Source organism: Dipodomys merriami, unplaced genomic scaffold, assembly GCF_024711535.1.
Source record: "Dipodomys merriami isolate MVZ:Mamm:240054 unplaced genomic scaffold, mDipMer1.0.p SCAF_57, whole genome shotgun sequence".
Taxonomy (NCBI): Eukaryota; Metazoa; Chordata; class Mammalia; order Rodentia; family Heteromyidae; genus Dipodomys; species Dipodomys merriami.
The window spans coordinates 8,176,074-8,203,542 of record NW_027206146.1 but is presented as its reverse complement, the minus strand read 5'-3'; the positions used below and the strand labels follow the sequence as shown (position 1 = coordinate 8,203,542).

General features: G+C 53.2%; 1 protein-coding gene across 2 annotated transcripts; it reads right to left on the bottom strand.

Moving 5' to 3' along the window:
• Nucleotides 1-1,687: 1,687 nt before the first annotated feature.
• LOC138812895 (RNA-binding protein Nova-2-like) lies at nucleotides 1,688-27,469 on the bottom strand. Of its 2 annotated transcripts, XM_070001143.1 has the most exons (5): nucleotides 27,211-27,469; nucleotides 16,231-16,374; nucleotides 9,520-9,686; nucleotides 6,159-6,926; nucleotides 1,688-6,092 (listed from the first exon to the last, which is right to left on the bottom strand). In XM_070001143.1, exons 1-5 carry the CDS (start codon nucleotides 27,467-27,469, stop codon nucleotides 5,808-5,810), a joined length of 1,623 nt encoding a protein of 540 aa, XP_069857244.1. In that variant the 3' UTR covers nucleotides 1,688-5,807. The 2 variants fall into 2 exon arrangements, with proteins under 2 accessions (XP_069857244.1, XP_069857243.1); XM_070001142.1 differs by having other exon boundaries at nucleotides 1,688-6,926.

Sequence of the window (27,469 nt, the reverse complement as noted above, 5' to 3'; positions counted from 1 at the left end):
GGAGGGGGAGAGGAGGAGAGGGCGGTGGCCCCAGCCGAGAGCTTCCGGAGGTGGCAGGGGGAGGTGGGCGGCGGCGCCGGTCTCGGAGGATGGAAGGAATCGGTTAGAGGAGGGGTGTGTGTGTGGGGGGTGAATGACGAAGGCCTTGGAGGCATGGCCGCAGTCCCAGGGGGGAGGCAGAGGCTAGCTTCGGGGCGTCTCGGGAAGGACTGAGCCATCCAAAGACAGCCCAACTCCTGCTCGCCTCTCCTCTGACCGCGCTGGCCCAACACAGGGAGGGAGGACCCAGACCCGAGCCCGGCTGAGCCGGGAGGGCGACCCCGCTCCCGCGCCCCGCCGCGCCCAGCTCCCGCTCACCCCCCCCCCCCGGCCCCCCACACGCAGCCCTCCAGGGGTAATACTGATGTCTGAAATTCTCAGCGCTGGGGACAGGTAAAGGGGGACACACCTTGCGTGGGCCATGCCTCCAGTGGCCTGAGATGCCAACATAATGGGGGAGAAAAAAAAAAACAAAAAAGACTCCCCACGTCCCCTGGCTCAAACCCAGTACAAAAGTGTCTATTTACAATGAAGGCGTGGGGAGCCGAGGGGCGGGGCCGGAGCGGGGCGGGGCCGGAGCGGGGCGGGGCCGGGCCCTGGCGGGAGGCCACGCCCCCAGCCCCGCCTTTTAAAGGGCCAAAGCCAAACAGCAATGGTAATTTCTAGAGGATCTCTACCCCTCCCCACCCAGGGCGGGGGGGCGGGTGTGTGGGTGGAGGGGTGGGGGTGAGGGGCAATGGGATGGGGGTGCGAGTGGGAGGCATGGGCGGTGGGAGGAGATGGAGGAGAGGTAACTGCCTCTCGCCTCCCTCCTCCCCTCCCCCTGCCGGACACACAGTTTTCCGTGGGATGAACACAGAAAGGGTTAATCAAAGAGTTCGATGAGCGAGTCTGACGGTCGAGTGGGGCGGGCTGGAGCAATGAGGCCGCAGATTCCGGTGGCCGGTGGTGGTGATGGAGTCACTTAGAAGATGAGTGGTTTGGCGGGTTTTAGGGGAGAGAGGGGAGGGTTGGTAAAGAAGGTGAGGGGAAGGGGTGGTTAGGCAGTCTCCCCACGTGAAATCTGGGAGACAAATGTCCTGGACTGGCTGAGAAGGCGTTAAAATAAACCAGCATCCTTGGCCACCACCAACCTGACCGTCTCTGTTTCCCTTCTTGCCACCCACAGGGCCTGAGCCCACCAGATGCCCGGCCTGGGCGTGCAGACTCCCGCCGAGCGAGCGCGCAGACCGGGGTCCTTAGGCCCCGTCGTACCCCAACTTGGGTATGGCGATCCCGTTCTTCCCCACTCCCCCTCCACCCTGTCCCCATCGTAACATCCAATTCAGACCGGACCCGGAGTGCAGGACGCGCACGCGCATGCGTGCGGGGAGGTGCGGGTCTGTGCAGCACGCGCTCAGCGAAGGCCTGCTAGGCTGACGCGCGCCACGTGCGCACCGCACCGCACCGCACCGGCACCTGGAAGCGCCCCACATCGCCATCCTCATCGCCACTCTGGCTAACACTTTTGCAGACCCTCAAGTCTCTCACGACCTCCAACCCTCATTTTTGTTTTTGCTTTTTAAATACCAGTTATTCCATGCAAGGGATTCCTTCCTCATTTCCTAAAACAGTTGGCGGCGACCAATGAGAAACAAAGTTACGGTGGGATGGAGGTATTGGCCGGATATTTAAAAAAAAAAAGGGAGGGGGGATATGTTGTAGGTGTTGGTGGTCCAGAGACAACTGGTACAGTAATGTTCCAAGTATAGGATCCCAACCATCTAGAAGTCAGTAGACTCTTGGGAAACTCCAATGAGATACCCTTATTCCCACCTACACGTCCAGGGCTTTAGGCAAAAAAATCACTGCCCTCTGATACCGGCCCAACTAATTATTGCAGTGAAGCCTCCTTGCCCAGGTAGAGATGGCAGGGATAGGGCAGAAGATGGCTGGGCAGGTTGGCTCAGAGTCCCCTCAGTCGGGGGATGAAGGGAGGTGAATTTTGGCACATTGAACCCTCTTGTTCTCATAAGTGCTTTGAGCTTCTCCCACCCCACTTGGTACCACCGGGAGAAGGGCTGAGCTTTTTCTCTTCCCCTCTCCCCAATTTCTATAGGTTTGCCCGAAAAGGGGACAAATGGGGCTTTCCCCGGCTGGTGGAATTTGTGGAAGGGGAGGGATCAAAAAAAGGTAAGGGGTTATCTGTGAAAAGGAGGCTTTTTTTTTTTTTTCCTATTTTTCTTTTTCTTTTCTTATAAAGAGTCTAAGAAAAACTCGGAGGGATGAGGAAGGGGGGGACCCAACTTAGCTCAGTATTCACAGACTTTCTCAGTGCACCTTAGGGGCACCCTCAAAGTGAGACCGCTCCCCTTCTTCCTCTCTATCTAAGGTCCTATCCCCCTAGATCGGCTCAGTTCCAAGGAAGTTTGGCACTTTTTTTTTTAAGTAGGGAAATGTGGGAGAGAAGAGTTGGATGTTGGGAGGAAGAAGACAGACAATGACAAAGAGACAGGGCAGAGAAGGGGGGGGGTGACTGGGGAGGAGAAGAACAAAAGAAAGAGGGAAGGGACTAGAAACAGGGGCAAATGAGAAGGAAGAGGGAAACAATTTAATGCAGCAAACACTTATTAAACACCTACTGGGTGTGCTGAAGGGCAAGGTAGAAGAAGCCTTTTCAGAGCCTTTGAGACCTGATTGGCTAGCAGGGGAGCGGGCAAGAGAGAGGCGATGGGTTGATTTTTTTTTTTTTCAATTGTCCCATCCTTGAGACACAGCTGTGTCCCCTCTGGACAAACTGCAGCACAAAAGATTGAGGTCAGATTGCAGAAAGGACTTTGAAGGAATGGTAGGGATGATGGTAGAGTAGTTTCCCAGGGCAGAAATGGGGAAAGGTTTGTGGTGAGTGAGCTAGCTCACTAAGCTAGCAAACTACCTTTCAGATAGTCCTGGCTGGTGGGGTAACAGGTCCCCAAGAAATGTGAATAAGGAGGAGACTGTCACACAGACCTCCTCGGGAACACTTTCTAGGAGGCCCAGCCTCCAGAGCTGTGTCTGTGTGACAGGAATTCTGGACCCAACAGACTGGGATCCAAGGAATGGACTTAGAGAAAGCAGGATGCCAAGCGGAGGATGCAAATGATATGCAAATGAGCTCCTTAAATCCCACCTCCCAGCTCTCAGACCTCTCCTTGGCTCCTGGGGCCTGAGGCAAGCTGGAGGGAGATAGTCCAGCAGGATTCTGTGATACCACATGCAAGGGGAGATGCTATGAAACACTGTAAGGTGTCAGGAGAGGTGGAAAGGAGCAATAGCCCACCGAGACACCCCCACCTCCTACCCCAACAGCCCCCCCCCAGCTGTGTAAGATATGTACAAGGTTATATCAAGAATTATTTTGGCACTCAGATCTCCATCTAGGCTCAGTCTGGAGATTGGGGTGGGGGCAGCAGCAATAAGAGTTGGGAGATGGGGGTGATGGAAATGGGGCCTGCCCCTCACCCTACAGATAACAGGCCCGAGTGGATAATTCAGTGCAAGGTACAAGGGCTATTGCTTTCTAGGGGTTTTCACATTTTGATTTGGGGGTGGCTCTCCAGCTAGAAGTTGGGGCCTCCCAAGCTTTAGGGTTAGGCGCTTTTCTTCCCTCCTTTTTTTTTTTTTTTTTTTTTAAAGAAGAGATACAGGAGGCCAGATATTCCCCAAGCCATGGAGAAAAGGGTCCGGAAGACCTAGAAGGGAGACAATTGGGAGAGAGGGTGGGCATGGGCGCCCTTCCCCCAGAGATCCTGATGACACAACCAGGGCACTGAGTACCCTGCTTTGGGTTGGAGAAAGGGCGGGTGGTCTCACAGGGGAAGGGGGAGATGAAGGGTGAGGAGGTGGGTCTCGGCAATCCTAGTCTACAGGGATGTAGGCCCAGACATCATCTTGGTGGACCCACAGTCCTTAGTGCTGACCACAGCCTTGGTTCCCAAGGGAGCCATTTCCGAACCTACCCTCAAGGCCACCTGGCTTGTCAAGACTCCATCAGAATATTCTCGTTCCTCAAGGTGACTATGCCAAAACATTTGGAGCCATCAGATACCACCAAAGTATGCCAGCTCACTGGGCATCACCAAGCCAAGCCACTGTAATCCAGCAGACCACATTCCAGCCCCAGAGAGCCTCCCAGGGCACACTTAACTCGAGACGGGCTCACACAGGCCTAACAGAGCCACACACACCAGGCTCCTCAAAGGCAATGACACAAAGCCACACAGACACAGGCATGCACATACACAGGCGGGTGGGGTGGGAACGGAGGGCAGCCCGTAACAATGGTTTCCACCAGCTCCAGCTCCCACCCCTGCCGGCCGGAGCCAGTTCACAGTCTTGGCATGTTTGCATGGAGATGACCTTGACAGTTTGGGGTTTGTTTTTAACTTAGCATCCTTAGATAAGACCCAAATCCCACTTACTCGCTTCCTAGGAAAAGTCCCAGGGCCACACCCACTCAAGAGGAGTGTGGGCGGAGAAGGGTAGGGACTGACCACTGTCCAATACCGGAAGTGCATGCTTCATTTTCCCCCCCATGACATCACAGGAAGTGACCTCAAGACTCCACAGGAAGTACATACCCCCTGGGTTCACTTCAGTGACTTTCAAGGAAGTACTCATCGAGACCCCACCGGAAGTGCTAGTCTCTCATTTTTTTTCCCAGGAAGTGGCCTCCAGGGAAGTAGCTCCTATGACATCATAAGGAGTGCCCTAAGCACCCCCCAAGAAAACTACTTGGTTCAGCGACATCACAACAGAGACCCCTCCCACACATTCTCACTACTCTAGCAAAAGCCACAGAGATGCCATAGCTCCTTGTTCTAGCCACTGTCACAAGAGTCCTGCTCGCAGGACTGGCCTGATCCCAGAGCTGGCCTCATTCCCAAGGGGCCTGTGTCCCTGCCCCCATTCAACAGAAGAGTGAACATTCCACCCAGACGGGGCTACTCCAGTGGAGGAGGGCAGGCAGAGGAGCTGAGGAAATCTGGGCACTCGGGGTCCCTGCTCCAAAGGCCCCCATTTCAGCTCAGACTCCTGGGCTACTTGGAGGGCTTGTCCCTTCCCAGGAATTTGGAACTGGAAGCAGAAAGGCAGGGGGTGGGTGGGAATGTTGTGTTTCGGGGAGGCCCCTCATTCCTGGTGACCCAGAGGTTCCCTCCCTTCCTCCCAAATACAAACTAAAACTTATACAGGGAGGAGGAAAAAAAAGAAAAAAGAAAAATCGTTTTGGAGGTTGGGGGTGGAGGTGGAGAAGAGCAAAAGGAAGAAAAAAAAATAAGAAAAAAGAGTAAGTGGGAGGGGAGGAGAGAAAAAAAAGAGGGAAAGAAAGAGAAAATAACGCTTTGTTTTCTATTAAAATGAGCAAAATGCCATATATACAGATATCACACAGACCTGGGCCCTGGGTAGGAGGGTAAGGCCCAGCCAAAGCACAGGGAGGGAGGGAAGGAGGGAGGGAGGGAGGAGGGGGCCAATTCAGAGCTGGGGAGGGGGCTTCTGAGCCCCTTCCCCCAACACCAACTCAAGCCTGCCTAGGACTACCGGAGGGGGGAGGGGTGCAGTCAGACCTCCCCCAGCCCCCACCCCGGAGAGCGAGCAGGAGCACCCCAAGCTGAAGGAGCGGAGGAGGAAGAGGAGGAGGAGGAGGAAGAGCGAGAGGAGGAGGAGGAGGAGGAGGGAGGAGGTCCAGGAGGAGGAGGCGCAGGGGGGAGGATGGGGCGGAGGCGCGCGCGCCCCCTCCGCCCCAGGCCTCATCCCACTTTCTGGGGGTTGGAGGCGCGCACCCCCTGCTCGTAGGTGACCCGCTGGCTGATGAGGTATTGAGCGGCTTGTGTGGCCGCGGGGCTGCCCGTGATGGTGACCCTCCGGTTCCGCGTGCCGGGGAGGAACTCGCCCTTCTTGGAGATCTGGATGCGGGCGCCCGTCAGCTCCTGGTACTCCACCAGCGTCTTGCCCCCCTTGCCCAGGATGGCGCCCACTAGGTTCTCGGGGACGGCGATCTCCACCAGCTCCTTGGCGCTCTCGGCCGCCAGCTTCTCCGCCGTCAGGAAGCCCCCGGCGGCCGCCCCGGCGGCGGCGGCGGCGGCGGCGGCCGCGGCCACCAGCGGGCCGCCCCCCGCGCCCGCCGCGGCCCCGGGCCCCGCGCCGCCCAGGTAGCCGTTGGCGGCGGCGGCCAGCGCGAAGGAGCCGAGCGCGCCGGGCGGCGGCGGCGGCGGCGGCGGCGGCGGCGGGGCGGCGCCCGCGGCCGGCCCTGCCCCGGCCTCGCCCGCGTACGACGCCAGCAGGTTGGCGGCGGCGGCGGCGGCGGGGTTGGCGCCCGCGGCCACGGCGGCCAGCACGCCCGACGCGGCGGCCGAGTTGAGCCCCAGCCCCAGCGAGTTGGTGTTGTAGCCGTAGCTGGCCAGCGTGTTGAGCGCCGTGCTGATGGCCAGCAGGTCGGTGCCCGAGAAGGCGGGCAGCGCGGCGGGGAAGGCGCCCACGCCCGCCAGCCCCGCGGGGCCCAGCAGCCCCGACGCCGCGGCGGCCGAGGCGGCGGCGGCGGCCGCGGCGGGCAGCACGTCGGCGGGGCTGGCGTAGGGCGAGCCGGTGGGGTTGGAGTTGGCCACGGGCCCCGCCACGTTGGCGTAGCTGATGTTGAGGCAGCTGCTGCTCTGGGGGTCTTCCTGTACCTTCTGCACGATGGCGCTCACAGCCTTGTGCACCTGCTCGGGCTCGCCGCTGACCGTCACCACGCGCTCCTGCAGGTTGATGCCCTCCGGCTTCTGCGACAGCTGTACCCACGCGCCGGACTGCTCCATCACCGCCTTCACCGTGGCGCCGCCCTTGCCGATGATCAGCCCGGCTGTGCTGTTGGGGACGATCAGCTTGGCCTGTGGAGGGAGGGGGGAGGGCATCAATGTGTGTGTGTGGGGGGGAGACAGAGAGAGGTGGGATTGGCGCCCGAGGTGATGGGGAGGCTCTTGGAGGGGGGACCGTACAGAACCCAAGACCAGGCCCACGGATAGGCCTTAATGATTGTGGGGGAAGATAGATAGATAGATAGATAGATAGATAGATAGATAGATAGATAGATAAATAGATAGATAGATCTACAGTACAGATGTTTTTAGAATAAAAAGAAAAATTTGAATCTCTACAAAAGCAGCCTGATTGGCAAATAATTTAAAATTCTGACCTTGCAGCAAAAAAAAAAAAAAAAAAGAAAAAAAAGATAGCTAGCTAGCTAGCTAGATAGACCAACCAACCTATGCAGGGCACCGGGTGGCTCACGCCTGTAATCCCAGCTACTCAGGAGGCTGAGATCTGAGGATCTCGGTTCCAAGGCAGGAAAGTCTGCAAGTCTGCTAGAAATGGAGCTGTCGCTCAAGTGGTAGACCACTAGGTTTGAATCCAAAAGCTCAGGAATAGTGCCCAGGTCCTGAGTTCAAGCCCCAGTACCAACACACACACACACACACACACACACACACACACACACACACACACAATAATTGAATTATACAGGGCACTGGTGGCACAAGCCTGTAATCCCAGCCACTTAAGAGGCTGAGATCTGAGGATCACAGTTCCAAGCTAGCTCAGGATGGGAAAGACCAAGAGACTCATCTCCAATTAACCAATGAAAAGCCATAAATTGGAACTGTGGTTCAAGTGATAAATGCCAACCTTAAGTGAAAAAGCCAGAGGACAGTGCCCAGTATATCACTGTACTCACTAATGCTTTTCAAACTCCACTAAACATCTACTATTTTTTTTTTGTCAGTTGTGGGGCTTGAACTCCAGGCCTGAGCGCTGTCCCTCATCTCTACAACTCAAGGCTAGTGCTCTACCACTTGAGCCACAGCACCACTTCTGGTTTTCTGAGTGGTTCATTGGAGATAAGAGTCTCAGACTTTTCCTTCCCCAGGGTTGGCTTTGAACAGTGATCCTCAGATCTCAGCCTCCTGAGTAGCTAGGATTACAGGCATGAGCCACCAGCTCCCAGCTTTGAATCTGACTTTACAAATGAAAGGCCTGGAGAAATCAAGTCACTTGCTTAAGGTCACCCAGGTAGGAACTAACAACAAAGCTAGATGTAATTCGACATCCAGTTCCAGAGCCTGAGCCTGTAACTGTGATCTCCTCTGATTCTTTCGAGTCCTCGAGTAATATAAGGCAGAGGCTAAAAGCCTGGTTCTGTGCTGGAGTTCCTGTGGATTAGAGGCAGGCTGTGGAAGGCGACTCAGACACAGATGGCTCTGACCCCATTTCCCTGCAACATACACACACTCTGGATGAACCCTGAGTCCCTTGAGGCCACCATCAAAGTGGAGGGAAGAGGCAACGTCCTGGCTTTCCGGTAAGCTGTGTGTAAACCGTGCCCTGCTCCTGAGACAGGAATTTGGGAGAGGCCGGCCTGGCAGGGAGGGAGGAGCCGGGCCGCTTCAGCACCAAGGACAGCGGCTATGTTCCAGGCCCCACAGCCCCCCTCTGTCTTTTTGGGGGAGCGAGATCTATCCATCTCCGGCCACGTTCTTCCAGGTCTGTCCGCCCACCGTGTCCCTCACGAGCTTAGCCGAACTGAGGTTCTCATCTCTGGGCCCCAAAATGCCAGAGTCCACCTACCGAGACCCTCTCTCTGCGCGCTCAGCATCGAGCGCAGCCGTTTCCGCGCACTCCTTCCCCCTCCCACGACCGGGGAAAGGACCACATCACACATAGAGGCGTTGCCTAGGGACCACCTGCCCCGAGCGTGTGCGCGCCGTCGTCATGGCAACCGAGGAGGCCCGGGATGCGATTGGCTCGCTCCTTGCCACACCCCCTAATGCTACCGCTTCCCCGGGTAACTAAGGCAACCAAAGAGATGCTGCCCTCCTCCCCCATCCCTCCCTCACTAAGAGAGGGCTGAGTAGGATTGCCCGCCCCCTCTCTCTCTAATGAAATACTATCTCTACCCTCCCAAAGAGACCGTAATTATGGAGGAGACCACGTATAAATCTTGGAGAGGCTGAGCTGTCGCTGAAGCCACTTCCGGTTGCATACAGGAAGTGGGAAGCAGGTTGTTCAGAAAGACAATGGGATGAGGTGGAGGGGAGATGAGGAACTTAGGGAATCTCAAGAAACCTGGATGGATCAAGATCTGGGCCTGGATGTTCACTATCTGGATGGGACCCACTCCAGGTGGACTGAGTTCTTTCCAGACTGACTGCCTTTTCTTTTGAGGGGGGGGGTGTCTAAGATTGGGACTCAAGCTTGCTATCTATCTGGTGCTTGCTTTGACTCACTGTCTGATAGTCTACTACCTGAACCATGCCTCCAACACCTGACTTCCTAATAATAATTAGCAATAAAATCATAATCAGTGGCAGGTATTAGGTGATAGACTCATCGTCCCACCGAACCCCCATGCAGGCATTTGGGAGGTGAGATCCCCTCCTGAACCTCACAAGCATTAACAGCAACCCACTCTCTGGCCCAGCTGACCTGCTTGGCTCTGTCGGGATTCATCGTGGTTTGGGGTTGAAGGATGTTGACCACCTCAGGCTTGGTCATTGCTTGAGGGATTTCTCGGACTTTCTCGGCAATAAAGCTGTGCACAGCGTTCAAGGCCTCTGCTGTGCCCTGTACTAGGCACACCCGCTCTGTGGTTCCTGTTGAGCAAGGGAGAGAGAGGGTACACTCATCAGACAGGAATGGGGACATTCCTGAGAGATAAGCCCCATTTGGCAGAAGGGGAAACTGAGGCAGGAGTGGACTTGGCTGTTTCATGGCTGAATGGTTGGTTTGATCAAGCTGCTGTGAGTGCCCAGGCAGTGATGGGGAGAGAACTGAGAGAATGAATGAAGGAAGGAAGGAAGGAAGGAATGAATGGAATCCCTGTTTTATAATCTGCACTTTATCTCCCTCCTCTAAAACAGCCCTAGGGCACAAGAGAATGATGCTTAAGTGCTTAGCGGTGCCCACAGCAGTAATGATTGGGACGACCGGCCTCAGCTGCCTCTTCCTAGTTCTTTCGGGCTCCCCCTAGTTGCTTTGGCAACCATTCACTCACCGTGGCCCTCCCTTCTTCTAGAAGCTGAGTGCTCAGGCCTGTAACGGTTGCCACAGTAACTGGAACCCCCTTATCGGTCTGGCTGGCCTGGTCCTCAGCCCACCCCCAAGGGGGATGAGGGATGAGGCTGGGTTGCCATAGTAACTCCTCAAAGCCTGCAGCGTTGGCCTCTGGGCTTTTGGAGAGGATGGGGAAGGAGTGGGGGATGGGAGAGAGGCTGAGTGCCTGCCTGGACCCACCAGATGGAAGAAGGGCTGAGAGGTGGGGAGAGGGCAGGGGTGTGGGTGGACAGGGGAGAGCAGGACAGGTCAAAGGCAACTCTTGGAGGATGGAGATAGACTGAGAAAGGAGAGGGGGCTTGAGCTGCTTTTGCTCCAGACCCTTCAGGGTCTTAGCTACAGATCTGACCCGTGTGTGTGTGTGTGTGTGTGTGTGTGTGTGTGTGTGTGTGTGTGTGTGTGTGTGTGTGTGTGTGTGTGTGTGTGTGTGTGTGTGTGTGTGTCTTGGCAGGACTAGCTAGTTAGATTGCCTTAATTTGTATTTCCTGCATAAGAGAAAAAGACAAAAAGTAACAGCTATGAGACTCATGTTTCCTTCAGGGAGGTTTGTGGGGAGGACTGGTGTCCTGGTGACTTTGTTGTGTATACTATTTGCAAGGCTGAGCAGGGTGTGAGTTTGAGAGCATGAAAGACTCAAGAAGTAGAGAGGCTGTAGAAGGACATGCAGTTCACTGGCAGTGTGCATGCCGTGTGTGTGTATGCGTGTGCACACTTGTGAACAAGGGGCGTTGTCACACCCCTCTGAGGAGCCACACTCAATGATGTACAAAGCAGAGATGATAGCTGTGAGACTACGCAGGTTGTGTCAGTGAATGTGTCACAACAAGACAAAGATGACTGTATTGTGATGGCCTGAGTGCGCAGGTTGAGTGTCTGGGTGAGCCTGCGTGTGTGTTCTGTGTGTTCAGTGTAAGTGTACCATCCACCTCCAGAAGGATGCTCTCTGGGTGTGTAAAACATCCTGAATGCGTGCCAACCTTAATGGCGGTGTGTCTGGGTCACGGCAGGATCATTATCCAGTGAGCGTGGCACACCAGCTCTGCCATGTGTCTGGGGGTGGGGATGACTGTCTGGGCGCCACCTAAGTAGAGTTGAGGGCCCCCATGTCAGCTTGGACAAGATCCTCACTTTTACACCTCCTCCCCATCTCTGAACAATGGCTAGGTCAGTGCCAAGGGTGAGTCAGTCAGCAGGCTGCCTCTGTCTGGGTGTAAATAGGAAAGGGTGTGGGTCAGGCTGTGGAATGAGGCAGGGTGAGGGAGGGGGGGAGTCACCTCCCCCCCCCCCAGGAGATCTGCCTGAAGTGGCCAGGTTCGTCATCTCTGTGGGGACTTGGGACAATCCAGTCTTTGTAGTTCTTAACCTGGCAGTCACAGGGGAGGGTGTTTCATTGGGAAGGGAAGTTAAACTAGGGGAACATATCCCATATTAACAGCTGGTGGTTATGTAATGTCAAGCACCAGGCACCACACAGAGCCCTTCAGCAGGGCCTTTTCTATGTGCTGTGTCTAGTCATGGTAACTAAGAGGTGAGAACCTTAGTCCCTCAATTTACTAAAGATCCAGAAGGTCCCAGTGTTGTCCCAGTTCATTCATTAACAGAGAATGATCCGATTTTTGAATCCATCTGTCTGACTTTCAGAGTCTGTGCATTTTTTTTTCCTCTACTTTTTTTTTTTTGGTTGGTCATGGGGCTTGAACTTGGGGCTTCGACACTGTCTCTGAGCCTCTTTGTGCTCAATGCTAGCCCTCTACCACTTGAGCCACAGTGCCACTTCTGGTTTTTTGAGTGGTTTATTGAAGATAAGAGTTTCACAGGTAATTTTCTCTCCAGGCTGGCTTTGAACCTCAATCCTCAGATCTCAGCCTCCTGAGTAACTAGGATTACTGGTATGAGCCACCAGGACCCAGTGTTTTTTGTTTTTGTTTTTTTGTTTCTTGGTTGTGGGGCTTGGGCGCTGTCCCTCAGCTCTTCAGCTCAAGGCAAGCACTCTACCGCTTGAGCCACAGTGCCACTTCTGGTTTTCTAGTGGTTTTTATTGGAGATAAGAGTCTCACTGCCTTTCATGCCCGGGCTGGCTTTGAACCATGATCCTCAGATCTCAGCCTCCTGAGTGGCTAGGATTACAGGCGTGAGCCACTGGCACCCCAGCATTTTTTTTTAAGTTATATTTCAGATAGGATCTCAAATTTTTGCCTGGGGCCAGTCTCCTATTTGTGCCTCCCAATAGCTGGATTACAGGTGGGGATTACCATGTCTGGCATTTTTTTTTTTTTTTTTTTTTTTGTCCATCATGGGGCTTGAACTCTGGGCCTGGGCGCTGTCCCTGAGCTCTTCAGCTCAAGGCTAGCCCTCTACCACTAGAGTCACAGCACTACTTCCAGCTTTTTCTGGAAGTAGTGGTGCTGAGGAATTGAACTCAGGGCCTCATGTATGCAAGACAAGCACTCTACTGAGCCACCTTCGCTGCCCCACCATGTCTGGGTTTATTATCATGTCTCATCTCTTTTCTTCTTCTTCTTCTTCTTCTTTTTTTTTTTTTTGAGTCAAGCTCCCACCCCTCCAGCACTTTCAATTTCAGAAGTTTATTTTTTTGTGCTGGTCCTGGGGCTTGAACTCAGGGCCTCGGTGCTGTCTCTGAGCTTTAATACTCAAGCACAGCTCTACTCTCAGCTTTTTGATGCTTAACTGGAGGTTAGAGCCTCATGGACTTTCCTGCCTGGGCTGGCTTTGAACCATAATCTTCAGATCTTAGCCTCTTGAGTAGCTAAGATTACAGATGTGAGGCACTGGTGCCTGGCTAGAGCTTCATTTTTCATGCAGGGCCTTTTGTTAACTTTGCCTTGGTCCCAATCAAGCCCAGGAAAAGTTAGCAAGGGAATGAGGTGAGTTGCCAGGCATGGCGGTGCATGCCTATATTCCCAGCCAATAGGGAGGCAACAACAGGCTACTTCTCAACCTTGGGCTGTGGGACTTCTTGCTGGAGAGCCTTTTTCTGCCCCTTCCCTAGCTCTTTTTCACTTACTGCTGGGGCTTCCGCCTGTGGCAGCCATTCCTGACCTCCCTGAGGTGAATTGCCACCATCCTTTGTACTTTGCTGTTCGAAACCTGGCCATTCCAGGTCAGCATTGTTATGGGTTCCATCTCCCTGACCAGGGTGTGAGATGGAAGACAGCAAAGCAAGGCTACCTCAGTCACTAGGTCCTCCTCTATGTGTAGCCCACGCTCAGAACACCCAACACACTTCGAAAACATGTTGACTGAGTGAAAGAGCGTCCAGCTAAGTGCAGTGATTGACACTTGTAATCCAGGCTATTCAGGAGGTGGAGCCGGGGAAGACACTAATTTAGGGTTAAGTGTGGCAAAGTGAGTGAGACCCCCATCTCAACCAACAAACCAGTCATGATGGCATGCACCTGGCGTTCCAGCTATGCAGGAGGGAGGATCAAGGTGCAAGGCTGGCCCTGGGCAAAAATGCAAGATCCTATTTGGAAAAAGAGTAAAAGAAACAAAAGAGGCTGGTGGGGTGTGTGTGTGTGTGAGGATACCTGTCTAGCCAGTAAGAGGCCCCAAGTGCCACTGAACAGAAAGAAAGAAAAAAAAGAGAGGAGGGAGGCAGGAAGGAAGGAAGGAAGGAAGGAAGGAAGGAAGGGAGGGAGGGAGGGAGGGAGGGAGGGAGGGAGGGAGGGAGGGAAAGAGGAAGAGGCCAGGCAGGAATGGGGAGAAATGTATCCTGGGGTCCTGTGTTTCCAGGAACCTCCTCCAAAGGCCACAACAAGGGGGCAGGGAGCTGGCTCCTGCATCTCTGAATTAGGAGTTGGCCCCTGCTGAATGAATCTGGAAGTTCTCTGATGGGGAGTGGGGTGGGGTGTGTGTTGGGGGGGTGTTGGTCACCTCTCCAGGGCCCTGTGTCTCAGGCTGGGGAGAGATGGTGGCTCTCACGACTCATCTCTAGAAGAAATAAGGACAGCCAGCCCCATCCTCAGCAGCCTGGCCTGTGGGGCGGGCCACTGGGTTGGGAAGGGGATGACACATCTCACGGCACAGAATGTGATCTGGAGACCAGGAGCCAAGTGTCCTCAGATGAGCGTCCCAGGCAGAGGACTTGTCCACCTCGTGTAGACTAAGGGGTGCGGGGAAACTGGGCCAGGGCGGAAGAGAGAGGGAGGAGGTGTCCAGTGGGTCACTGGATTTTTCTGGAAACTCTGCCAGAGCTGCTTAGTGAGATGGGAGGGGGGCAGAGAGAGAGAGAGAGAGAGAGAGAGAGAGAGAGAGAGAGAGAGAGAGAGAGAGAGAGAGAGAGAGAGAGAGAGAGAGAGAGAAATGTGTCCTGACCCTGAGCTCCATCTCTGATGTTTGACCTAAAAAAAACTGCAAGGGGAGATTAAGGATGAACTAGAATCATCTGAGGATGGAAGATGCAGTTCACCAGGCCTTTCCTGGATTTCTGGGTGTTTTGTGGGGGGACAGGGGAGGAGGGAAAGACACTGGGAGGAGGGTGTGTAAAGAGGCCTGGGGGGCGTGGTTAGAGCAGAGCAGCCTTGAAAACTGTGTAGTTAAAGAAGAGATGGAGCTTGAGCAGAGGCAGACAAGAGACTGGGTTTACAGGGAGTGGGAAAACTAGCTATGAGAAGCTGAGAAAAGAAGCTGGGGGACTGGACAGCTGGGGCCGGGGGCAGGGGGCGCGGGGAGCACTGCAGGAAGAAGCTAGAAGGCAGATGGTTGGCCCTCAGAGAAGGAGCTTACTAGCCACTGTGAAGTGGCTAAGTGGATGGCAGAACAGAGTTCTGAAAGGAAGAACAAGGTGAGAGTCAGGGGAGGAAAGGAAATGCGGAAGGAGGCTGGGAGATCATGTAAGGATGGACTGACAGAGGAGGTCAGACAGGACAGACGGGAGGAGGTTATCTAAACAGAAGCAGAAAGTGAGCTGAAGGGGACAGAGATGGGGAGGGAGAAACAAAGGGTGGGAAATGAAGAAACAGAAGGAATGGGGGGGGGAGGCTCAAGAATGACCCAAGTCGGGCTCCAGTGGCTCACGCCTATAATCCTAGCTACTCAGGAGGCTGAGATCTGAGGATCATGGATCAAAGCCAGCCACGGCAAGAAAGTCTGTGAAATTCTTATCTCCAACTAATCAGAAAAGCCTAGAAAGTGGAGCTGTGGCTCAAATTGGTAGAGCACTAGCCTGGAGCAAAACAGCTCAGGGACAGAGCCGAGACTCATGAATGACAAAAAAAAAAAAAGAAAAGAAAAAGAAAGAAAGAAAGAAAAAGAAAAGAAAAAAGAGGCTGGGAAGGTGGCTCAGTGGTAGAGCACTTACCTTACATGCATAAGGCCATGGGTTTGATTCTTCAGCACCACATAAGCAGAAAAAGCCAGAAGTGGCGCTGTGGCTTAAGTGGTAGAGCACTAGCCTTGAGCTGAAGAGCTGAGGGACAGCGCCCAGGCCCAGAGTTCAGGCCCCACAACTGGACCCAAAAAAAAAAAAAAGAGCTGAGGGACAGCGTCCAGGCCCAGAGTTCAGGCCCCTAACTTACAAAAAAAGAAAAGAAAAGAAAAAAAAAACTAAGAAAAAGGCTTGAGGGTATGATTGTTCTCAAGTGTGAGGTCCTGGGTATCACCAAAAATTTTAAAAAAAAAAAAATCAGACTGAGAGACACCTCGACTGACACAGAGCAAATGAGGTGACAGAGATCCAAAGGAAAGAGCGTGGGGTATGTGTCACGTGGATGGCTGGCCTCCCCAGGCCCCGAGGGACACTCTGACACCTGCTTCCCCTTCCATCCTGGCTCCTCTAACTGACCTGAGGGGGCAGGTGTGTGGGAAGGGACACATCTGCTAGCCTCATGCAAATGAGCTATGAATATGCATCAGTCCCATTGTCTGGCCCTGCCCCCAGCCCCATCTGCTCAGGCCAGGCCCCCTGGGCTGGGGGCAGCTCTGTCCCCTTAGGGGGGAGGGGAGGTTCCCTCCCTCCATTCTCAGTGTTCCTAAAGGCAGCCCCTTCCTCCTCGGGCAGGGTCCAGATGTGAGGGCAGGAGGAAGAGGGGGAGGCCGGGGGCGGAGACCCAGGCTGGCGCTCACCAGGGTAGAAATCTTTGGACTTGGACAATTTGATAGTGGCTCCCGTCTCCTTCTGCAGCTGCACAATCGTCTGGCCGCCCTTGCCGATGATGGAGCCGGCCGCGTAGCTGGGGATGAGCACCTTCAGGAAGTATTCGCCTTCCTCTGTAGGACATGCAGGGCAGAGGGGAGTCAGTAAGGATCGGGCAGCTCCCGGGAAGGGTGTGGCAGGGGTAGGCAGATAGGACTATGAAAATCACTATCAGCAAGAGAATATGATTTTCCTCCATTCATTCGTTCATTCATTCATTCATTCATTCAACAAACAGCAAGGAGCCCCCTCTATGCATTTGGAGAAACAGCCATGACTGAAATAGTAAAAGCTACCTGATTTTGTGAGTAGATAAGGCAAATAAGACCAAAAGAACTTCAGCTTACATAGCTCTGTTTTTCTAGAGAGTGAGAGAGAGTCTATTCCATGTCAGATGCAAGTACAAACTAACAAAACACCAAGAGGCAGGGAAGGGAACAGGGGAGCACAGACAATGGCAGATGCAGGGGCCAGGGAAACTCGTATAAAATAATGTAACATAAGGGTGGGCACTGGTGGCTCATGCCTGTAATCCCGGCTATTCAAGAGGCTGATGTCTAAGGACTGTGGTTTGAAGGGCAGGAAAGTCCATGAGACTTACCTCCAATTCATCACTAACAAAGCCGGAAGTGGAGCTGTGGCTCAAGTGGTAGAGGCCACTGAACCAGGCTTTGAGTTCAAGCCCCAAGACTGGCACAACAAACAAACAAACAAACAAAAATCCCCACATCATGGACTTCTTGATCCACAGCCCCACTTCCAGCTTTGCTGGTGAATTGGAGATAAGACTTTTCTGCCTCTAGCCGAGCGCTGGTGGCTCACGCCTGTAATCCTAGCTACTCAGGAGGCTGAGATCTAAGGATCTCGGTTCAAAGCCAGCCCAGGCAGGAGAGATCGTGAGCCTCTTATCTCCAATAAACCACCAGAAAACCGGAAGTGGCGCTGTAGCTCAAGTGGTAGAGCGCTCGCCTTGAGCAGAAGGGCTGAGGGACAGCGCCCAGGCCCAGAGTTCAAGCCCCACCACCGACAAAAAAAAAAAAAAAAAAGACTTTTCTGCCTCAGCTGGCTTCGAATCTTGACCCTTAGATCTCAGTCTTCTGAGTAGCTGGGATTACAGGCATGAGCCATAGGCGACATCAGGCTAAACACACATCATTATTCATCATCTATAGCATCTCATCACATCAGATTTTGCAAACACCAGTTCTTATTACTTTTATACTGGTTCTATGAGGGAGGCACTATTAAAATCTCATCCACAAACAAACAAACTTAACAAAACAGAAATCTCTGGCTCCACACCCATACCCTCAGACTCCTGAGTAGCTAAGATTGCAGGTATAAACCACTAGTGCCTGGCTTTTATTTTGTTTTTGAGACAGAATCTAACTTTGGGCTAGGCTGCTCTTGAACTTAAGATCCTCCTGCCTCAGTGTCCCAAGCAGCTAAGATTACAAGTATGAGCTTCAACCTTTTCTATTAAGCAAAGGAGAACTATTTTCATCGTCTCACATGAAAGCCAATGCACAGAGCAAGTAAAATATTGCTGTTCTAGGGGCCGTGGCTGTGGCTCCATGGCAGTGTATTTGCCCCACATGCTCCAGGCTCTGGGTTCAACTCCCAGTATGTAGGAAAAACAAAACAGAACAGCTCCAAGAAAAGGTGCTCAGCCGGGTACCAGTGGCTCAGGCCTGTAATCCTAGCTACTCAGGAGGCTGAGATCTGAGGATCACGATTCAAAGCCAGCCTGGGCAGGAAAGTCCATGAGAAAAACCCAAGTGGCACTGTGGCTCAAGTGGTAGAGCGCTCGCTTTGAGCTGAAGAGCTGAGGGACAGTGCCCAGGCCCAGAGTTCAAGCCCCACGACTGACCAAAAAAAAAAAGGGTGCTCACTGACAATCCCGTCCATCTTAGTATGAAGGTTATCCAGTGAGCTGATGCACACCTGTAATTCCAGCTACTTAGGAGACTAAGGAGTTCAAGCCTAGGTTACATAGCAAGACCCTGTCATAGAACAATATACAAAACAAAAACAAAAACAAAACAGGAATATGGATATAGCTCAGTGGCAGAGTGCTTGCCTTGCATAATAGAAGGCCCTGGGTTCAAACCTCAGTACCAAATGAATAAACAAAGCTAGGTTTATGCCTTTCATCCTAGCTTCTCAGGAAGTAGAGATCTGAAGATCCTGGTTTGAAGCCAGTCCAGGCAGACAAATCTAAGAGACTTTCATCTCTCTAATGTACCACCATAAAGCTAGAAGCCGAACTGGTTCAAATGGTAGAGCATCAACCTTGAATAAAAAAGCTAAGTGATGCTGGGTGCCAGTGGCTCACACCTGTAATCCTAGCTACTTAAGAGGCTGAGATCTGAGGATCATGGTTTGAAGCCAGCCTGGGCAGGAAAGACCATGAGACTTTTATCTCCAATGAACCACCCCAAAACCAGAAGTGGCGCTGTGGCTCAAAGTGTTAGAACACTAGCCTTGATTAAATGAGCTCAGTGCCCAGGCCCTGAGTTCAAGCCTCACAACCAACAACAAAAGCAAAAACAATAGCCAGGCATTGGTGGCTCATGCCTGTAATCCTAGTACTCAGAAGACTGAGATCTGAGGATCACAGTTCAAAGCCAGCCTGGGCAGGAAGTCTGTGAGACTCTCCAATAAACCACTGGAAAACTGGAAGTGGCGCTGTGGCTCAAGCAGTAGAGCACTTGCTTTGAGCTGAAGAGCTCAGGGACAGTGCCTAAGCCCAGAGTTCAAGCCCCATGACCTACAAAAAAAAAAAAAGCCAACGGATTGAGCTGGAGGCGAGGCTCAGTTGGTAGAGCACCAGCCATTAAGCGATGAACATCAGATATCAAGTTCAAGTCCCGGTTTCCCAAGGAAAAAAGGAAAGAAAAAAATCCAAGTAAGAGTACAATGTTGAGTTCAAGCCCAAGTACCAGCACAAAATAGATCAACAAATAAATAAGGAGGTTCAGGGTTCCCTGGTAAGTTTAAGATGGAGTATGGCGAAGAGGGGTTGGTGTGGCCTGGCTCACATGGGGAAGGGTCCCAAATAAAGGGTTTCCCCCCCCAACCCAAGGGCAATCCTCTTAAAATGGCCTAATGGGATCCTTTAAGCCTATTAGGTAGTTACCCATGTGCCTTCCCATTGGTCCTCTCACACTGGGATCCCTCCAGGATTGGCCTACATCCCTTTTGCCTTCACCCTTCAGCCTGTCCCACAGACACACGGGCTCTGGGAGGCTGGGAAAGGCTGGAAGGAATTCTCAGGAATCCTGAGGACACCATTTTGTCTCTCCCCACTTTCACCTTCACTCCCGGTGAACCCTTGAGAGTAGAAGTACTCGGTGTCATCTCTGAAATAGGGGTAGGGGGCGACCACTCCCCATTCTCTGCCTCCTCTCTCCTATATGCCCTCAATCAGGAGCTGGGAATTTTTTTTTTCTCTACGGACTAACCCAAACAACTCTAGATAAGTGATGTGGGTGTTTTGCCATTGACCCGTTCTATAACTTGGGGTTAGGGCCCCCAATCTCTGTGAACCTCAGTTTCCTCACCTATGAGTCTTGCTTTTTTTTTTTTTTTTTTGCCGGTCCTGGGGCCTGAACTCTGAGCCTGAGTGCTGTCCCTTCAGCTATACCACTTGAGCCACAGCGCCACTTTTGGCTTTTTCTGTTTATGTGGTACTGAGGAATCAAACCCAGGGCCTCATGCATACAAGGCAAGCATTCTACCATTGAGCCACCTTCCCAGCCTTGAGTTTTGCTTTTTACCTGGGCTGCCCTAGACCTTGATCCTCTTATTTAGACTTTGTTGCTGAGATGAAAGGTAAGAACCACTATACCTAGCTTTTTATTGGTTCAAATGGGGTCTCATGATGTTTTTTAAAAAATTGGGGGGGGCGGGGCTGGGAAGGTGTCTCAGTGGTAGAGTGCTTGCCTTGCATGCATGTGGCCCTGGGTTTGATTCCTCAGCACCACATTTAAAAAACTGGAAGTGGTGCTGTGGCTCAAGTGGTAGAGCACTAGCCTTGAGCTGAAGAGCTGAGGGACAGCACCCAGGCTTACTTAGATCAATCCCCACAACTGTCAAAAAAAAAAAAATTGGCCTATGCTGCCATCAAACAGATCCTCAAAATCTCAGCTCCTAAGTAGTTAGCATTATGCCTAGCAACTCAGGAGGCTGAGATCTGAAGATCGCAGTTCAAAGCCAGCATGGGCAGGAAAATTCTGAGACTCTTATCTCCAATTAACCACCAGAAAACCAGAAATGGCACTGTGGCTCAAAGTGGTAGAGCACTTGCCTTGAGCTGAATAGCTAAAGGACAGTGCCAAGGCCCCAAGTTCAAATCCAATAACAATAATAATAATAATAAGTAAAAATAATAATAAGTAAAAATAAAGAGAAAGTTTGAAAACAGTATTATTGAAGTTTGAAAGACTTGGTTAAATTTTTTCCCCTAATACACATTAACATGTCAAAATACATTAAGAAAAAAAGTTTTGGGGACTGGGAAGGTGCTTGCCTTGCATGCATGAGGCCCTGGGTTCGATTCCTCAGCACCACATAAGCAAAAAGAAAAAAGCCGGAAGTGACGCTGTGGCTCAAGTGGTAGAGCGCTGGCCTTGAGCTGAAAAGCTGAGGGACAGCGCCCAGGCCCAGAGTTCAGGCCCCACGACTGGACCCAAAAAAAAAAAAAGAAAAAGAAAAAAAGTTTTGTTGCCATACCTCCTCAACCCCTCTTTTTATTTCTGGTCCCTGAGCTTGAACTCAGGGCCTGGGCCTGAGCCTCTCTGTGCTCAAGGCTAGCACTCTTCTACTTGAGCCACAGCACTACTTCCAGCTTTTTCTGTTTATGTGGTATTAAGGAATCGAACCCAGGGCTTCATGCATGCTAGGCAAGCACTCTACCACTGAGCCACCTTCCCAGCCTCCCAACCTTTCTTGTAGGTGCTTGGTAATCCCTATTTCAGACTAGGCGCTGTAGAAAGACAGAATTCTTAGCTCAGACAAAGTGGTTTATATTTGTAATCCCATAGACTGGGGAGGCAGAGGCAGGGAGGATCTTGGTTTGAGGCTAGTTTAGGGGAAAAAGTTACCTGGATCAAGAAGCTAGGTGTGGCAGGTTACACTGTGATGCCAGCTACATGGAAGGCTACAGGGTAGCAAAAATGTGAGACTGTATATGAAAAATAACCCAAATCAGAAATGACTGGGTAAATTACTCAAGTGGTAAAGTGCCTGCCTAGAAAATGCAAGGCTCTAAGCTCAAAATCCCCAGTATCACCAGAACAACAACAACTAAAAATCAGGTTTTGGTCCTTTCTAGAATCTACTCCACATCCTTCCTGTTTGCCCCAGGAAAAAGCCAGTCCTGTATTTCCTAGCCTTGCTCCCAGGACATAGATGTGACACCCCCCCATCCCCCCCCCCCCGCCCCGGCTAAGCTTGGAATCCCAGAAATCACAAACTCTTGAGTCAGTTGAAGCAGCTAGCTTTGAACATTCTCTGCTTGTGAGAAAGCTCTTTCTATGGAAGTAGAGTCTAGATGCCCAAACTTACCCACCCAGCCTCATCTGAGCTCCTTTCTTGGGGTGTAGATGGCTCTCTCCACCCAATGAAACCACAAACAAAAAAGGAAAGGACACACTCCATGCACGTGGTGCACGTGGCCTTGGTGTTACAGTTTCAGCCAAGTCTCCCTGGGTGGCTCACACCTGTCATTCTAGCTACTCAGGAGGCTGAGATCTGGAGGACTGAGGTTCAAGGCCAGTCAGAGTAGAAAAGTCATGGAGTCTATCTCCAAAATAACCAGCAAAATGCATATCAAGGTACTTGAAGGCCCTGAGTTCAAATTTTGATTTTGGTACTACTCCCCTCCCCCCCCCAAAAAATAGAGTCAGAGGTTGCACATGATACAGTGGTTTTGTTTTTTTGTTTTGGCGGTCATGGGGCTAGAACTGTCGGCCTGGGCGCTGCTCCAGAGCTCTTCAGCTCAAAGCTAGCGCTCTACCACGTGAATCACAGCGCCACTTCTAGTTTTCTGAGTGGTTAATTGGAGATAAGAGTCTCATGGACGTTCCTGCCTGGGCTGGCTTTGAACCATGATCCTCAGATCTCAGCCTCCTGAGTAGCTGGGATTACAGCTGTGCACCACTGGCACCTGGCAACAGTGTTTTGTTGAGAGCCAGAGAGCAATACTCAGGATTGAATTCAAGTGATCTATCACGGCAGCCACACCCCCAGCCTTTTTGCTTTTAATTTGTTTTCTGGATGGAGTCTCTTACTTTTGCCCTGCCAGCCTCAAGCGATGATACTCCTATCTCCACCTCTTGAGTAGCTGGAATTATACGTGTGTACCACTGCGGCTGGTCCTTTAGTGGTTTGGGGGATGATAGCATGTGTGCAGGGAATGGAAGCTGGGGTGGGGGCTGGGAATAGCAGAGCTGGTGGGATGGTGTGTCCTGTGGAGGGGTAAGGGGGCTGGGCACGAGGCTGGCATTGCCATCAGAAAGAGTGTGGGAGAGGTGGCTGGGGGAAAACCAGAGATGCTGAGGGTGTAGTGGAAGGAGGAGCTGGCTCCTGCAGGCCTCGGATGCCTCAGGTGCAATCCAGACACGGAGGAAGGGACAGGGGTAGGGATCCTGATTGGCTGGCACAAAATGAGTATTACTACATTCTTGGTGGCACTCGCAGGAATGGCGGCAATAGCTCTTATGAAGCACTCACCACCCGCCCAACTGTGAGCTCTATGCCTCACATCCAAGATCTCACATCACATCATAGATCCACCCCAACAGGTCAGCCACCCGCAGCGGTAAATCTTCACATCCCCTTTTTCCAGGCAGGAAACAGGCTCAGAGAGCCCGAGGGTTCTACACCAAGCATCTGATCACGATGAGCTACAAACCTTGAAAGGTTCCATTCTGGGGCTCGTGCCTTGGTGACACTGTGCTTGTGTTAGGGACTGAGAGTGGCTGCATGGGCTCTTTGGGATGTGAGATGTGTGTGTGCCTGTATATGGCTCCTTTTAGTGTGCTTTTTCTGTATTTGTGGGGGCATCAGAGGTAGAATATAGACAGGATAATGAGAAGCATTACAATCGTAGCTTCAGAATTATCTTGCGCCGCACGCCCGTGGCTCACACCTGTAATCCTAACTATTCAGGAGGCTGAGATCTAAGATCAAGGTTCAAAACTGTGAGACTCTTATCTACAACAAACCATTCAGAAAACCGGAAGTGGCACTGTGGCTCAAGTGGTAGAGCGCTAGCCTTGAGCTGAAGAACTGAGGGACAGCGCCCAGGCCCAGAGTTCAAGCCCCATGACCAACAACAACAAAAAAAAAAGCAGCTCAGGGACAGTGCCCAGGCCTCAAGTTCAAGCCCCAGGATTAGCAAACAAAACACAATAATTATCTTGCTGAGCCAGATAATACATGCCTATAATCCCAGCTTCACTGGGAGACATAGGTAGGAGGATCCAAGGCTGAGGCCAACTCTGAGCAAAATGCATGAGACACTCTCTGAAAAAATAATTGAAAGCAACAGAAGGCTGGACACGTGGCTCAAGGGGAGGCAAGCACTATCTGACTAATAAGCTTGAAGCCATGAGTTCAAATCCCAGGATCACTGATCACACACACACACACACACACACACACACACACACACACACCACCACCACCACCACCACCACCACCACCACCACCACCACCACCACCACCACCACCACCACCACCACCAGAAAGAATATTTGTTCTCCAGGGGTTGCTATTACTGTATCACCAGATTTGGAGGGGATCCTTTCATGTCACCTGCCTGGAGTTGCCCTCTGACCTTTTCACCCCACTCGTTCTACCCTGTGTCCCTTTTCTTCTGCCCAAAGGTATCTGCCAACAAGGCTGGTATGTGAAAATCAGCCTGAACAACTTCCATTTCCTCCCACATGTCCCAGAAACAAGCAGAAAGGACAGCGGTTGAGAAGAAGAACTGCGAAGAACTGCTCCTGTCTGGCCCCATACTACTTCCTGTGAGGCTCTATCCCTGAGCCTCAACACAGGGTTCCTTAGAGTGTCTGCCCACACAACGGAGCCAGCCTCCTGGATCTGAACCACACACAGCTCTGTCTGTTGGTAGCTGGCTGACCTTGGACAACTTGCTTCACCTCTCTGCGCCTCAGATTTTTCATTGATCAGATGGCCAATGTAACAGAACTGATATAAGGATTTAAATGAGCCATGCGGAGAAGTTCCCATAATACTTTGCACATCGCAGCACCATAAAATGTTAGCCATTATTGCAATTTATTATTATTGTTAAAGTGAGTGTAAAGGCATTCAACAATCATCGTGGTGCCTATTAGTACATTGTCATTGCAGTACTGTTAAGTTCCTGAAGGTCAGAAAAGGCCGGGGTAGGAAGGGGAGGGAGTGGTTGATTCAGTACCCCACCGCCATGATGGTTCATTATTAAAATGAGCTTTCAGTTTTTAAGATCGAAGCCCAGGTCCTTGCCCCAACTTGCCCCTGAGTCTGTCTGTCCATAGAGAATTGTTCCCCTTGCCTCAGTTTCCCCCAGGGTACCTTGGAGAGGGGACAGGGGAAAGTCTGAGGGAAGATGGTTCCCAGAGGCGCTAGTTTGGCCACTGTGGAAGACAGGCCAATAGATAACACAGAGGGGAGGTGGTCCCGGTGGTCCAGGACTCCCTAAATCCTGCACGAGATCTCCCTCCTCCCAAAGAAGCTATGTGACCTTTGTAAATAGTTTCCTACCCTTGAGCCTTGGTTGTCCTCATCTGTCAAAAAGCAGCTCCCATCATCTCCATTGGAGGGTTGTATGAGAAATGCCCCCCACTTCTCATAGTAGGTGCCAAGTAGGCGGAGGTGACAGTCATTAGCAGCAGCTCATTGTTACTGCTGCCTGGAGCCCCTTTGGAGCTTTGGAGCACCTCAGTGCCTTTAAGACAAGGGTGGGGGACCCTCCTCCCTTCCAGACTCCTGCCCCAGCAGGAGAGAAGGATAGGCAGGCTGAGCTCAGGCGCCTCCTGGGTCCCCATTCTCTCCAGCACTGGGAATGGCAGTGGGACAGGAAGGAGGGAAGGAAGTCGGCTGGGACATTTTCATGTGTGTGCTGGGGGGTGGAGGGGGTGCAGGAAGAAGGACAGGAAACTCCCTCCCACCCCTCCCCCCCACTTCCCTTTCCTTTGCTTTCCACTGGCCACCTTCTCAGGCATCCAAGGGGGAAGGGGTCCCTGATTTCTGTCCCACCTAACTGGAGGTTGAGGGGGCTGCGATGGGAAAAAGCGAGGGAGCTGTGTTTATCTCCACAGACGGGGTAGGAACCTGGCCTGCACCCCAACATATCAGAGAAAGAAAGGGTGCACTGGGCCTCAGGCCACCCCTCTCCCATCGGGAGAAAAAGGCCAGAGGAAGTGGAGCTTTTTGGCCAAGGTGACCTAATGGGGGTTGGGGGGGGGAGTTTTTCTGATCTAGGGTCTCCCTCCTCCTCAGGGGCTGGGCTCTGAGGACCCCCAGAGAAGCTCTACCTCTCCCCTATAACACCCCCCCTCCACAGCCTGGTTTTGCTTTTTTGGTGTACACAGTTCCCCAGGTCACACGCACACCTCATGGTATCACACAGACACACACGTACACACACACACTTGTCACCCATCTCATCTCATCCATCTCTGGCCACACACACTCAGCCTCTTCATAGCTTGTTACACACCCACACGCTCCACTCCCTGGGTTGTCATGCGTGCAAGCCCCTGCCATTTAGGGTACCTACCCCTGTTATCTACCCTGATGCATTTCATCCCCAATCCCCAGCCTCTGGCTCGTCACACCCCCCCTGTGACATCACGGTTGCCCACCTCCAGGTGTCACGCCCAGCCACAGCCTCTCTGGAGTCACACCCACACCCTTTTCTTGTCACCAGCTTTCTCCAGGTCCCCCCAGGCCCTCCCCCTCCATGCCTGTGTCACACACAGGGAACCTCTGTCCCCAACGCACACAGGGCCAGCCTAGTCAGCACTCCCTACACACCCCCTTGCGTGTCACACACCCCCCTCACTCCTGTGCCACCGCCACAGCGGCCTCCCTGGGGTGGGTGGCCTGCACACAGCTTCCCTTGTCCCCCCACGGAAGATCTCAGACACAGAACCCGACTCCTCTCACCTAGCCCTGACTCTTCCACACACAACTCACATGTCCTCTCTGGATCCTGTCAGATCCAGCCTCTCTGTCACACACCCAGCTCTCCCAGGGTCCTTATGGACACACACACACACACACACACACACACACACATGCTCACACACGCACCTGTCCTAGTCACCCACCCGACTTTACACGCCCACCTTTTCCTCCCGGTCACCCAACACACCCACCCAGCCCAGCCCCACGCACGATCCCGCCCAGGGTCCCCCGGGGACAACCTTTGCTCAGGACATCCCCAGGGACGGGAGTGAGGACAGGGGAAGCTCTGGGTCCACAGGCCGCCTCTACTCCCTCCCCTCCCCCCGCCGGGACACGCAAGCTGGGGGAACACCCCAGCCCCGAGAAAGGGTCACGTCACACACCCCTCAAGGACACAGGCACTAGGGGCCCGGAGGGACCCGAGTCCCCATCCTCGGATCCCCCCACCCCCCACCAAGGACACTTACCACCACCCCCCCAGCCCCTCTGATTCAAACAAAGCTCTAGGCCCCGGGGCCTGCGGCGGGCGGCGAGAGGAGAGGGTCCCGACCCCCTCCCCAGCTCCCCCGCTCCCCCCGCCGGCTTCGGGAGGGGCGCCCCTCCTCTCCCCCATCCAGAGCTCTTGCACCTGCCAGGGCTGTGGGGGGGGGTGGAGGAAGGCGAGCCCCCCCCCAGCCTCTCCCCTCGCGGGGCGCCTCCCTCACCTCCCGTGTTGCTGCGCTTGGTACAGACCACCTCGGGGGGCGTCTCGAGGGGCCGCTTGCGGGAATCCGGGGCCTCGGGCTCCATGGGGGGGGCCTGGGGCGGCGGCTGCTGCTGCGGCGGCTGCGGCGGCGGCGGCGGCTGCTGTGGCGGCGGCGACGGCTGCTGGGGAGGCTGGGGCTGCGGCGGCGGCGGCGGGGGCGGCGGCGGCTGCGGGGCCGCGGAGGCCGTGAAGAGGCCGTGCACCGCGCCGGCGGCCAT